The 12,466-nt window shown below is 62.3% G+C and overlaps 3 protein-coding genes across 10 annotated transcripts in view; 1 reads left to right on the forward strand and 2 right to left on the reverse strand.

Annotated features, from left to right (window-relative positions):
* Positions 1-65: 65 nt before the first annotated feature.
* FASTK (Fas activated serine/threonine kinase) lies at positions 66-4,684 on the reverse strand. Of its 5 annotated transcripts, none has more exons than XM_079932116.1 (10): positions 4,531-4,684; positions 3,312-3,734; positions 2,635-2,814; positions 2,376-2,515; positions 1,332-1,545; positions 1,071-1,230; positions 761-852; positions 551-665; positions 363-477; positions 66-270 (listed from the first exon to the last, which is right to left on the reverse strand). In XM_079932116.1, the coding sequence occupies exons 1-10, from the start codon at positions 4,610-4,612 to the stop codon at positions 163-165; spliced, it is 1,629 nt and encodes a 542-aa protein (XP_079788242.1). In that variant the 5' UTR covers positions 4,613-4,684; the 3' UTR covers positions 66-162. The 5 variants fall into 5 exon arrangements, with proteins under 5 accessions (XP_079788242.1, XP_079788244.1, XP_079788241.1 ...); XM_079932118.1 differs by having other exon boundaries at positions 3,312-3,794; positions 4,525-4,684; XM_079932115.1 differs by lacking the exon at positions 4,531-4,684 and adding an exon at positions 4,276-4,483 and having other exon boundaries at positions 1,077-1,230.
* Positions 4,685-4,817: 133 nt separating this feature from the next.
* Positions 4,818-7,471, reverse strand: TMUB1 (transmembrane and ubiquitin like domain containing 1). 2 transcript variants are annotated; one of them, XM_079932294.1, is made up of 3 exons: positions 7,381-7,471; positions 6,082-6,500; positions 4,818-5,784 (listed from the first exon to the last, which is right to left on the reverse strand). In XM_079932294.1, the coding sequence occupies exons 2-3, from the start codon at positions 6,468-6,470 to the stop codon at positions 5,433-5,435; spliced, it is 741 nt and encodes a 246-aa protein (XP_079788420.1). In that variant the 5' UTR covers positions 6,471-6,500; positions 7,381-7,471; the 3' UTR covers positions 4,818-5,432. The 2 variants fall into 2 exon arrangements, with proteins under 2 accessions (XP_079788420.1, XP_079788421.1); XM_079932295.1 differs by lacking the exon at positions 7,381-7,471 and adding an exon at positions 6,854-7,306.
* A 2,720-nt stretch (positions 7,472-10,191) lies between these two features.
* The window catches only part of AGAP3 (ArfGAP with GTPase domain, ankyrin repeat and PH domain 3), a 56,717-nt gene continuing 54,442 nt past the window's right edge, over positions 10,192-12,466 (forward strand). The window contains exon 1 of one of the 3 annotated variants that reach the window (XM_079931236.1): positions 10,192-10,834. In XM_079931236.1, the coding sequence (XP_079787362.1) occupies positions 10,510-10,834 (325 nt within the window). In that variant the 5' untranslated portion in view covers positions 10,192-10,509. The remainder of the gene's footprint in view (positions 10,835-12,466) is intronic. The other 2 variants (XM_079931233.1, XM_079931232.1) reach the window with 2 other exon arrangements.

Below are 12,466 nucleotides of genomic sequence, written 5' to 3' on the forward strand. Positions count from 1 at the left end.
TGAATGGAAGAGAGGTGACGGATTCCAGCCCGCTCTGTCCCAGAAACGAGATGTGCGATGGGGAAGGAAAGGGACTTTAATGACAAATCAAAGCAGAGGGAGCCAAAGTGCAAACTGTCCATCCCCCAATGGGGGGGCCATCCTGAACCCATGTGCACGCCCTCACCCCCCTTCAGGCCCCCAGCGGAGGCCCAGGGCCTGAAGCTTCTGCCTCAGGTAGCTCTTGAGCTGGGGCAGGCCTCTCTGTGACTCCAGTTCCTCGAAGGGTAGCTGCAGGGGGAGAGGGTCGCAGGTTACCCCAGGGCCTGGCCGGCCAGGGGAGGGGTACTAGCTGAGTGTGTGGGCGTGGGGAGGGCTCTCACCGGTAGGAGCTGGTAGCCCATCAGGCCCAGATGCCGCTCCCGCAGAGCCCGTGAGCCCAGCAGCACTCTGCCATCCCGGCAGAAATGCCACCGTTCCCGCAGCATCAGTACCACCCTGGAGGAGAAGTGACTGGCTCAGAGCTGCTGTCTATGAAGGCAGGCAAGGCTCTCCCACCCTCTTCCCTTACCTTTGGGCAGGGTCACGGGTTGTGTAGGGACAGGACCGGGGAGGATACGGTAGGAAGGGGTCCTGGGTTCTCACGGGGAGCACAGCACCAGAGCTGCTGACACAGAGCAGGAAGTCTGCAGGGCATGGAGAGAGAGAGCTGCTGGCCTTCAGCGGAGGCTCCGTGTCCTGGCGAGCCGCTGGCCCACCCGCTGGCCCACCCGGAGCTCACCTGTGCAGTAGCCTGGAGGCACGGTCAGGTCCTGCCGATACTTCTCCTCCCCCAGCAGCTGGCGCAGCCCCTCGGCTACTATATCCTTGTGACTGAGGGGGAGAGGAACACCGGTATCAGGAAAGCCCCCAAGACACTGGTTCTAGCTCCCTCCTGCCTAGTTCCACGGCCCTGGGAAATGCCTTTGCTGCTCCGCTCTTTCTGACTGCCTAGGGCGCAGCCGCACACACAGAGCATGGTCCCCCGGGTTGGCCTACCCCGTGCTGCTTGCGGGCCGCTCCCCTCCCCTCCCCAAAGCTGCCCCATCCACCTGTACTTGCAACGGGCACGGTCGGTGATGAGTGGCTGGGGGAAGATGGGCACTTGTTGCCTTCGGGGAAGGCGGGGACCCCGATATCCTGGGAGCTCCAGCTCCACGGCCGTGTCTAGCAGGGAGAGGTAGCGCCGCACAATCAGGGCGTGAGGGGTGCCTGCAGGAAAGCAGGACAAGGCTAACTGGGTTGCAGACCCCCACCCTGCTTCCCCTGCCCACTGGCTCCCCGGGACCCAGCCAGCCCTCCAGTCTGCGCACCACTGATGTGGCTGATGAAACCTGGGGAAAAAACAAAGTGCAGGGCTCGGAAGGGCAGGCACCGCAGCTGGCACAGTGACATCAAGATGTTGACAGTTGCCAGGGGGGCCACCCCTGCTTCCCGAGCCAGGATCCTCTCAAGGCAGGGCATGAACTGCTCTTCCAGAGGCAGGTAGTTCAGTCGCCCAAAGGGCAGGACCAACTTCTGTACCACCTGCGGAGCAAGGGCAGCCCATCACCCAGCGCGAAGCGGTTCTCCAGTATCCTTTACAAGCTGGACCTCAGGGAGGCTTGGCCTGCAAGCTCACAGCATCACCATAAAGGCAGGACAATCCCTCTACACACACACCAGAAGCTCAACAGTGTAAGCATTGCTTGAGCTCCATGCGATTAGTCTTCAAACAAGCAGAGGAGACGTGGCTGTGGGTTCTGTCCCTGAAGACTTAGCAGAGTGGGATCAACCAAGTTAAGACAGGGGCTGAGAGTGTTTGCAGGGCTTCCCTGGTGGCACAGTGGTTGAGAATCTGCCTGCCGATGCAGGGAACACGGGTTCGAGCCCTGGTCTGGGAGGATCCCACATGCCGCGGAGCAACGAGGCCCGTGAGCCACAACTACTGAGGCTGCGCGTCTGGAGCTTGTGCTCCGCAACGAGAGGCCGCCATAGTGAGGGGCCCACGCACCGCGATGAAGAGTGGCCCCCACTTGCCACAACTAGAGAAAGCCCTCGCACAGAAACGAAGACCCAACACAGCCAAAAATAATTAAATAACTTAATAAACTCCTACCCCCAACATCTTCTTTAAGAAAAAATAAAAAAGAGTGTTTGGAGAAGTGTAGACAACCCAGGCATACATGCTGGGGAGCTGGACAAGCCAGCGAGGGTGTGAGCAAAGGTGGAACCCCACGGGAAAGAGCAGAGAGCCTAACTGGGTTGTCTGCTACAGATAGAAGCAGCCAATCAGGCTGGGTGGGGGTTAGGCCTGCCAGGTGTCTTAGGATGGGATGAGTAGGAGAGGAGCATGGGAAGGTGGGAGGTAATCCCACCTTGCTGTTGAGCTGGGCTTCCTGGGCCACCAGGAAGTGGGCAATGGCTTCCAGAAGCTGGGGCTCCCGCAACCGGTGGCGGGCCAAGTGCTGGGCCAGGAGCACCATCACGTGGGGCGTCAGTTCCTCTGGCCTGGCCTCTGCGAAGAACAGCTCATCACACCGGACCCTCAGGTCAGACCTCAACTAGATTCCACCAGACACCACCTGCCTCCGCCTCAGCTCCCCTCCTCCCATGAAACTTAACCCCCTCCAGCACCTGCCAGGCTGCGGATGAGGTGATGCTGTGGATGCCGCTGGAAGCGGGGGCAGCTGAGAGCAGCTTCCAACCTTAGCCCACCGCGAAGGACAGGCTGCAGAGGGGGAGGTGGCTTCGGAGGGAGGCGGAACCTTTGCTCCTGCTCCAGGGCACACACCAGGGGCCCATCTGATGGGAAGCCTGAGGAGGAGAGGGTCAGAGGAGGCAGTCCTAGCAACCGGGAGTTGCTCTGCTCTGCTCCAGTCCTGGTTTAGTTAATGAATCCCCAATCCTTCTCATCTCTGTTTTCTGGGCTGGAAGGTTTGCTACAGAGCACGTGGAAACACTAGAGAAATGTGAGATATCACGTGCACTAAGGTATCAGAACAGTCTGTGGGGAAGGCCTTATACAAAGAAGGCAAGTGAGTTCTCATCTCTTGCCAGTGGTAACAAATTGCAGGGGCTTCCTAGAGCGCTGTATTAGAAGGGACCTGGGGTGGCACCCTAGCTAAGCTGCAACACCTGCTGCTTGACTCGTGATGTCTGCCACGGATACAGGGGAGCAGCAGCAAGTGTGGCGGCGTATGTGCCGTTCCTGGCAAGCCCGAGGGGTGCGTTCTGTCAGCGATCTCGGGTCCTCTGCTGTTTCTCTATTCTTCCGTTAACGCCCACCCCTCCCCCCCAGACACCGTCCTCACCAAGTAAGACTGCAAGGTGCAGACACACGTGGATGGTGTGAATGTCAAAGGAGGGGCAGTTTCGGATGATGAGCTGACTCAAGTCCTGAAGTGTGGCCTGCTCCACAGGAGGGGGTCGTGGCTGAGACCCCAAGAGCTGGCCCAGGCGACGGAGTGCCACAGGGTAGTGGTGGGCGCGCACCTTGGTGGGGTTCTGGCCCAGCCAGCGCAGCAGCTCCCCAGGGCTCCTCGCCTGTTCCAGAAGCCGCTGCAACCCCTGCACAGGGCCTGCATGGGGGGCTCCTCCAGGAGGCCGGTCTCCCCATTTGTTGGGCCCCAGACAGTAGGGCTGTACTGGTGGGAGCAGCAGCAGGCCAGACAGCCGAGCACTGGAGGCCTGGGCAGATAGCAGGACTCGAAGCATGGAGTTGGGTGATGGAGACCCTGAGGGGTGGCCCAGAAAAGGGGGTGAGGTATTCTCCAACGGTGAGAAAGACCAGCTATCTACTCCTCACCTCGCTCCCCATCCGGTGGAGCCTGGGGTCAGAGCAACCCTGACTCATGTTCACCCTTCTTTGCGACTGCTCTGCTCCACTTCCCAACCCGCCCCTCTCTGCCTTCTTCCATCCTCTGAAACAGCAATCGTAATCCTTCAGTGTGCTCAGCGTAGGGATATTTACAAAGCAATTCCACATGCATTATCCCCTCTCGTCCTCCTTACAGGCCTATGAGGAGAGAGGCAGGGCTGGCATTACCTCGATTTCACAGGTGGAGAAACCAAGGCCCAGAGAGGCGAGGGGGTTACGTTAAGCCCGAGGTCACGAATCTGGTTAGTGGTCGCGCCCAGCCTGGAGCCCAGCTCGCCGCGACGATACGCCCTCCCGACCACCTCCCCCTCCCGCAGGAGGCGGCGGCGGCACAGAGGGTGGAGCGCGGGCTCCGCAGCCGGACGGTCCTGGGTTCCATGCTGGGTGCTCCCACTTACCAGCTGCGTGACCTTGGACAAGTGGCTTCGTCTCTCTGCCCAAGTCTCCTCGCCCGTGAAACGAGAACGCAGGGCCCACCTTGGAGGGCGCCCGTGGAGCCCGAGGGCTCAGCTTTGCCATGGCGCGGAGTCGGCGGTGTCAGGGCCCTCCCCCAACGCCCACCCGGCCCGGGGATGCCAGGAGACCGTGGGCACGGTCGCCAACACCAACTCCCGCCGCCCTCCCGCGGCCCGCCCCGCAGGCACCACCCCTACATGGCTCCCCAGGCCCCGCGCAGATCGCTCCCTCGGTCGGTCTCGGGGCCCGGGGGCCGAGCTCCCCCCGCGGCCTCCTCATCAGGGGGCCACCGAGTCCGCCATCTTCCCAGCAGCCCCCGGATCGCCGCCCAGACGCCAACCGCGGCACAGTCCTCGGCCAGCAAAGACGTGGCTCCCGTCAGTCCCCGCGCGCCAGGTCGCCGCGCGCCCCGCCCCCTGCTTCCGGGAAGCTGCGCGCGCGGCGATGGGGCGGGGCCGGGGCGGGGCCAAAGGGCTAGGGGGCTGAGGCTGGGATGAAAAGGTGACGGGGAGTCAGCGGCCGGGCTGGGCGGGTTGGGCAGAGCGAAGTGCCCGGTCGGCGCCCTTCATGCCTTGTCTCCCAGTGGGCAAGAGCTCCCCGGCCCCCGGGCCCGCACACGCAGACATACACCAAGGGTGAAAACTTCACAGTTATTTAATCTGCACATGTTCCAGAGAACCCCCTCCACCCCTCCCAGCTCCCCTTCTCCGGCCCCTCAGTCTTTGAGTCCCTAAATCAGCCCAAGGAGCTGTCAGGGACTAGAGGTGGCTGGATTCTCAGGCAGAACACTAAGAAGGGCCCAGGGGCGTGGCCCGGCTGTGCCTAGGGCCCAGGCAGCGACAGCAGCTGTCTGACCCGGAGGAGCCGACTGTTGGTGGGCGCTGAGGGCCAGCTGCCCCGGGGGGCGGCCCAGAGCCGTGGAGGTCGCAGGGAGGGGCCTCCGCTGGCCCCCGGAGTGCTCTGCGGCGCAGGGCTGGGCTCCAGGGTAGTGGGAAGAGGCAGGTCGGAGAGGCAGGCCTGGGCAGACAGCAACTCCCACCGTGTCGTGGGGAGCAAGGTCCGGAGGGGCCAGCAACACTGCCAAGAGCCCGTGGAGGCACTACGGGCGGTACATGGCAAAGGCCAGGAGACTGAGGAGCAGGGTGAAGCCGGCCAGACCCAGAGTGGCGGTCAGGGGAAAGAAGGGCCGGTACTGGATCTGGCAGTACCAGAGCAGCAGCAGCAGCAGAAGCAGCAGGGGCAGCAGCAGGCTGCCTACTTCCAGCCCGGAGGGGCCTGGCTCTGACCCCGGTGGGCACGGTGGGTGTGAGGGACCCACCCGAGTGGACACGTGGCAGTGGAGAACACAGTTGGGAGGGAGGTGAAGGCTGCCCAGGGTCTGGGTGTCGTCTCCTAACAGTTGCCCTTGGTAGATGAGTCGCACGTGCTGTTCCCGGCCAGGAAATTGGGTCCTGAGGAGAGAGCGACCTGGGTAATAGAGCAGGTCTCAGGCAATCCTGGCCCCTTGCCCGGAATAACTCTCCCACCCTCACCTCTGTCCTCCACCTACCACCCAAGTCAGGGCCTCTAAGGGGGCCCCTCCTGCTTCAGGGGAACAATACGGTGTGTGATTTGGGGGCCTCAGTTCCCTCATCTATAAACGGAGGGATAAGTCTCAGATATTGATATACTCAGTGGCCCTTCTAGGTCTGTGATCATTCCCACCCCACTCTTTAGCACTTTATTCCTGTCCTCTCTTCCCGCCTTACCTTTTCAGGGAGCCAATGGTGTCATGGGGCCAGGCCCTGGCCACCTGCTCTGAATCGTTGAGGAATTTCAGCCGAAGTACTAGGGGCTCCTGGGGGGAGTCTGGAGGTGGCGGTGTTGCTGGGAGCCCCACGCCAGGTTCTGGCTGTGCAGCCTGACCTCTGTGTCTCAGGCTGGGGGTCTCAGCTCCTGGGGCCTCCCCTCTGATGCTGTCGGTGACCGCCATGGCTTCGCTGGGCTGTGTCGGTGCTGGGGTCCCTGACGGCTGGGGCAGTGGATCAGCGCCCTCGGCAGTGTGTGTTGAGACCCAGGCGAGAGCCAGCACCAGAAGGCAGGCAAGCACCGCGAAAAGGATGGTCACCTCATCACCCACCCCTTCGATCAGGGCCATGGCACCTGCCTTGCCCGCTGCGCTACCGAGCTGGAGAGGCACAAAGAACCCATGAGGGGCTGGCTCACCCGCCAGGAGCCCTCTGAACTTCGGGGGGGCTCCTGACCCCACCCCACCACAACTCTCCCACAGTCCTCAGACCTCTGCCCACATACCCGAGCCCCACCGTGGGACACGGACCGCTCTGACACCCAGTTACCCCAAACTTGCCCCACGTACCCCTTCCCATCACCAAATCCCTAGTCCTAATTTTTTGTAACCTGAGATCAGGTCTTCAACCAGCTGCCCAATTCACCCAAACCCTATTCCGAGGTCAGGGCCTTGACCTTCTAAGCGACTCTCCCCTAAATTCAACCTCCACCAAACTTCACCCCAAAGCTTACCTATTCTTCCCGTCTAGGTCATCCCAAAGTTTATCTACTCCTTCGTCTATTTCACCCCAAGCTTATCTACTCTTCCGTCGCTGAAGTTTCTCCAAGGGGGAAAAAGGTCTCTCCACACACACACCTCCCGGTTACCATTTACCCAAACCCCGACCCGCGGCACGGGACCGCTTCCCAAGGCTTCCCCACGCCAAAAGTCAAACTGCGCCCTTTGGCAAACTGGAACCTCCGAGGGCTGCCACCCCCCACCCAACTCGGCCCCTCCTGGTGCACTCAAACCCCACCCCGAGGCGGCCCGACCCCGCGCCTCCTCTGGAAGCCTCTCCAAACTCAGCCTGCTGCAGGACCCCAGATCTCGGCCGGGAATCCGAGACTTCGCCCTCCCCACCCTGATCCTCTATCACCCCTCCCATCTTCCCGCCCCCCACACCCACCCCCGAGTGGCGGGAGGGCGATCCCGGGGCGGGGCGAGCGGGGGCCAGCTGAGGTGGCGGCGGGGTGGGTGCGGTCAAGGCGCAGGGACTCACCGCCTGGCTCCGCCAGCCCCATAGCGGACCCTCAGGCACTTCCGGGCGGGAGGTGGCGAGGTCGCAGACACCTGAAGGCACCCCCCCCCCCCCGCCTTCCCCGCTGCCGCTGCGCCGCCGCCGCAGCCCGGAGTATTGTGGGTCTTGTAGTCCGGCGCGGTGAGCAGTCCCCGCCCTCCGCCCTGCGGACCCACGTGCGGGCTCGACTACCCGGTCTCGGTGCCCGCAAATCGCTGAGGGGCTGGTGGGGGCGTGTCTGGGGGCTGTTCCAGTCCGCAGAGGTTTTGGGCGGCAGCAGCATCCTCCCCCTACCCCTCGGGCAGCCAGGGCATGTATCACTCCAGAAACTAACGTCAGCTGGAGCGTGTCAGAGCACCGGTGTTTCGAGATGCAGCCTTTGGGGAGCTCAGGTGGACCCTACCCCGGCCTACTCTTAAGTCAGAGTGGACGCCGGAAGGCATCCTGGACCCTCCAAATTGACTCTTCAGCCCAGAGCCCAGTAGCCTTGGGCTGCCCCACCAGGCTGGCTGAGGATATCCATCTTCAGGGCTGGCCACCGCAGCTTGGGCTGCCTTATTTACCTGGTCCCCTCCTCCACTTTGCCCCTGTAAGACTGTGCAAGAAGCATGGACTTTGGAACCTGGCACAAATGCTGATCCCTTATCCCGTGCTTATCAACTATATGACCTTGTGTGCGCTATTGAATCTCTTTGAACCTAAATTTCTTCGTTCCTAAAACATACCTCGTAAGACAATTGTAAGGAAAAAATTAGGTGTTTCATTAAACAAGTGTGAAAACTATGTAGGGGATCTGTCACACAGCAGGTATTTGTTCACTTGGTATTAGAACACTTCCTCCACCCAAATCTGGCCTCAGAAATTAGGTATTTCTAGAGTATTGCTGTACAGGGGTTGTTGAGCCTCGGCCTGGCCCGGGCCAGTTAATTTCCATGGGTTTTCCCTCCCTCTGGGCTTCTATAGCCACAGAGAGGCACAGAGATCTTAGATCCTAGATTGTATAGACCAGTCTTGATTAAAAGTAATGCACCCTAGTGTTCTGATAGCAAATGGTTACTTGTGGGAGCAAGCACTCCAAATGTTGCCTTGGGACAGTCAGTTTAGATTTATAATATAAAGAACTAACTTATTTCTAGTTCCTTCCTTCCCATTTATTCATTTATTCTAGAAATATTTTTTAAAGGTATACTATGTGCTGGGCACTGGCTGACATGCTGGGAGTACAGTGAATCAGACTCTATCCCTGCCCTCTTGTCGCTCATATACTAATAAAGGAGACAAGTAGCCCACCAGTGCTAAAACAGGTATGTGCTGGCTGCCGGGGCAACATTTCTGAGGGACTCTTTACCCTCAACAGCTCTACTGGGAGGTACCTGGTGCAACTGCTTGCTGTCAATTCTAACTAAGCTTCTAAAAGATATGTTAGATATTGCTCTTAGACTTACAGAACATAGGGTAGGTGATTTGTTCAACCACTATATTTTGCAGATGAAGCCCAGAGAGGGTGCAAGACATTCTGAAGGTCAAGCAGGTACGTAGAACCCACATCCCTCAGGAGTTTGGGAGGCCCCCGGTGTTGATTAGCTCGCAGCAGCTTCTTTGGAAGGTACAAGAAACTTAGGAATGGTGACTGGGTTGGTACTGGGGTAGAGTTGTGTAGGTAGCTGAATGCTGGGCAACTTCCTGCTGGGAAAAGACCCAGCTTGGCCTGGGAAGTGGAAGGATATGTAAAAAGGATGACTGTGCCAGAGGACATTGGGGTGTAGCCCTGGCAGGCTGATTGGCTGGGACCAGTGCTCTGCAAATGCCCCCTCTTATGGGGTTAAGAAAAGTTGGGGGGGGGGCCTAGCAGAACTGCATACAGCTTTAGCAATGGGGATGCAGAGGAACTAGGACGTTGAGGGAACTCCCTGGCCCCAGGAGTGGACAGGAACACGGTATAGACAAGGGAGAGAGGACAAAGAAAATTGAGACAGTCATGTGGACTCTGGTGCGTGTCTTGAATGGGGTGAGTGGGAAAGAAGGCATAATATTTGATTCCTTTCTCTTCTTCCTTCCCCCTTTCAGTGGGGTCCAGCTGTGTTCACTGGTCCTCTCCCGGTCCGGCAGTGGGTGTCTTCTTGGAGAGGCTGGAAGATAAGTGTGGGGACGTTGTTGTTTAAAGTGTCATTTCCAAGGGCCCCGCAGATGAAGCTCTCCTCAGGAAGAACTGGAAATAGAATCTGGGAATCCAGATTTCCAGCCTAGGTGCTGCAGCCGGCAATGGAGAGTCCAGGCAGGGCCCGAGAGAGAACCCTGGGTCGGCGTGGTCTCTAGGGTTGACCTCAGGGCCCTGGGACAGGGGAGCCTGTGCCGCACTGAAGGCAGGGCGATATAAGGGAGGCGCAACTGGGCCTGGCCTGGCGACCCTCCTCGGCCAATCAGCCGCGTTCATCAGTACCCTCGGGCGCAGGGCACTGTGCGGGCGCTGCCCAGAGATCGGACACCCCACCCAGACCAGCGCAGGGAGGCAAAAGCGACAGCCGGGGCCGGGAGGGGGGCAGTGCAGCTGTCCTCTCGAAGCTAGGGGCCCTCGCGGCGGGTGTAGGTGGGGCCTGGAGAGGAGGCGGAAGGGCCGAAGCTGGGTGGGAGGGGCCCGGCCGCTGGGGCTGGAGCGCGCGGCTCGGGGGTGGAGGCTGCAGAGCCAGCGAGCAAAGCGAGGGGCGGGGGCGCTGGGGCCCGCGCGCAGGAGGGGCGGGGGCGGGGGCGGCGGGGAGGGGGGCTCGGGCTGCGTGTGCTGGAGCCGGCGGGGGCGGCGGTGCGTGCGCATGACGCGGGGGGAGGGCCCGGGCCGCGCGCTCCCGGTCCCGTTGTTGTTGCCGCTGGAGGCTGCTCCCAGGCAGCGGGATCGCGGCGCCGGGAAGCGCCCGGCAGCGGTGGCCACAGCGTGCGCGGCGGCGCCTCCCGGCCTCGGCCCCCGGCCCCCGGCCCCATGCACTAGCCCCGCGCCGCCGGCTCCTTAGTCCCGGCCCCGCCAGCCCCGCGCGCCCGCCCGCCCGCCGCCGCTGCCGCTGCCGCCGCGCCGCCCAGGGATCCGGCCGGGCCCGCCTCGGGCCCCGCGGCTCCGGAACCATGAACTTCCAGGCGGGCGGGGGGCAGAGCCCGCAGCAGCAGCCGAGCCTGGCGGCGCCGGGGGGCGGCGGCGGCGGCGGCGCGGGGGGCGGCGGGCAGTTCGGCGGCGCAGGGCCGGGGGCCGGGGGCGGCGGCGGCCCCTCGCAGCAGCTGGCCGGCGGGCCTCCCCAGCAGTTCGCGCTCTCCAACTCGGCGGCCATCCGGGCCGAGATCCAGCGCTTCGAGTCCGTGCATCCCAATATCTACGCCATCTACGACCTGATCGAGCGCATCGAGGACCTGGCGCTGCAGAACCAGATCCGGGAGCACGTCATTTCCATCGAGGGTGAGCTGAGCCGGGGGCTGCGGGAGCTGGGGCGCGGTGGCTTCTTCGGCGCCGGCCGGGGCCTTTGCTGGCCCGTTCCGGCCACGCTCTCCCCGTTGGGGGTCCTTGCGCGCCTGAGGTCGGGGCCACGCGGTTTGCTGATCGCTGGCGCTGCATAGCCGGCGGCCAGGCTTCGCCATTTCTCGTCCGGGAACACTTTGGGGCTGGGGGCAGGTCCCGTGCCAGGGGACAGGTTTTCTGATCTTAGTGCTCCAGGGCGTGAGGGTGGTGTCGCTCCGGGGACGGGTGCGCTCTGAACCACAGAGGTTCTGGGGTCCAGAGGCCAGGTCTGGTCAGGCATGGCCGGGTAGGGTGGGCGCGGCGGAGGGCCTCGGCGGGCCGGGAGGTGGGGCCGCTGCCGGAGAGGCGTCTCAGCCGCTGTCCCGGCCCTGCCCGCAGCGGAGCGGTGGATCGGAGCCTCCGGTTAGTGGATGGCAGCATTCCCGGGCCCAGCGCCCGCGGGTCCCGGAGGGTGGCGCTCGCCGAGGCTCGCTCTTCCGACGCACACCCTCCACGCTGCCGCGGCCCGGCGGGCACGGGCCAGGCCTGGCGCGGGGCTTGCGCGCCGGGGCCGCGTGGGAAGCCCCGGCCGGGCCAGCGGCGCCTTCGCTGGGTCCCCCGCGCGCCGGGCACCCGCCGCTGCTCTCCAGGGAGCCGCTCGAGAGGCGGGCTCGGGGCTGGTGGGCGCTGACCGACCTCCAGGGACACAGCGCCAGGCGCCGGAGACTAGAACCCCGGGCCACTGAGCTGCCCAGCGCTCCTTTCTCTAGGCTCTCGGGCCCTGGACTTCGGCTACTGAGGGGCAGAGGAAGTGGGTGCACGCTGCTGGCAGATGTACCACGACCCCGGGTGTGGTGGGGACGGGCAGCACCGGCAGGCATCCCAGCGGCGTGGTGACCTTTGAACGCATGTGGGGCAGATGGGCCTGGCCCTGGGCCATCTGCTTCCTCCTCCGGCTCCATTTGCAGGGGGACGCCCACCAGCAGGTGGTGGGTTCGGAAATGCAGGCAGAGTGCAAGGCCTTTTGCTGATGACTTGGAGTTGTGGGCAGGGCCCTGTCCAGTACTTGGGCCTCAGAGTTAGGGCCACACTCCCATCTTTCTCTCATTGTGTGAGGCTCTTGGGGGTGTCCTTCACCTGAACAGCCCGTTTCTGCTTTCAGAGGTCCCCGTGGCTGAGGAAGGCATAGTTGGTCTTTTGGGGGTAGGGGAACGCAGTTTAGAGCTGGGGTCCTGCTCTTTTCGTGTAGCATTCCCGTCTGCCTTCTTTCTGTCCTTTTCCCAGCTCTCTCGCATCGCATCTCTTTCCTCTGAAGGCTGAGTTCACTGTGAACTAATTAGGTGGCAGAAAAAAACCTCATTAGCATGGATCTGAGTAAATGGCCTGAATCATCGGTGTGGCTGGGGACCAGGAGATGGCATTTGTGTGAGCCAGGGGCCCCAAAGAGAGGAGATGACCAATATTTCCTCCTAGATCTGAAGGGGTGGGGGGTGGGGGGAAGAAATGCCATTCCCTGCAGCTTCCCTGTTTCCCCAGAGGAAGTAAGTTCCTGACCAGCACCAAGATGCCTCCCCCACCCCTCACAGCCCCTTT

The sequence above is a fragment of the Stenella coeruleoalba genome, assembly GCF_951394435.1.
Source record: "Stenella coeruleoalba genome assembly, chromosome: 9".
Lineage (NCBI taxonomy): Eukaryota > Metazoa > Chordata > Mammalia > Artiodactyla > Delphinidae > Stenella > Stenella coeruleoalba.

What these genes read in the sequence shown, in the direction of transcription:
- TMUB1 (XM_079932294.1), bottom strand. Translation starts at nt 6,470, where the DNA reads ATGGCCCTGATCGAAGGGGTGGGTGATGAGGTGACCATCCTTTTCGCG. An exon ending in ACCATTGGCTCCCTGAAAAG is followed by an intron (nt 5,785 to 6,081) that starts GTAAGGCGGGAA and finishes CTCTCTCCTCAG; the next exon opens with GACCCAATTTCCTGGCCGGG.
- FASTK (XM_079932118.1), bottom strand. Translation starts at nt 4,612, where the DNA reads ATGAGGAGGCCGCGGGGGGAGCTCGGCCCCCGGGCCCCGAGACCGACC. An exon ending in GCCTGGGGAGCCATGTAGGG is followed by an intron (nt 3,795 to 4,524) that starts GTGGTGCCTGCG and finishes GGTGAGGAGTAG; the next exon opens with ATAGCTGGTCTTTCTCACCG. An exon ending in ACCCGTGACCCTGCCCAAAG is followed by an intron (nt 478 to 550) that starts GTAAGGGAAGAG and finishes CTTCTCCTCCAG; the next exon opens with GGTGGTACTGATGCTGCGGG.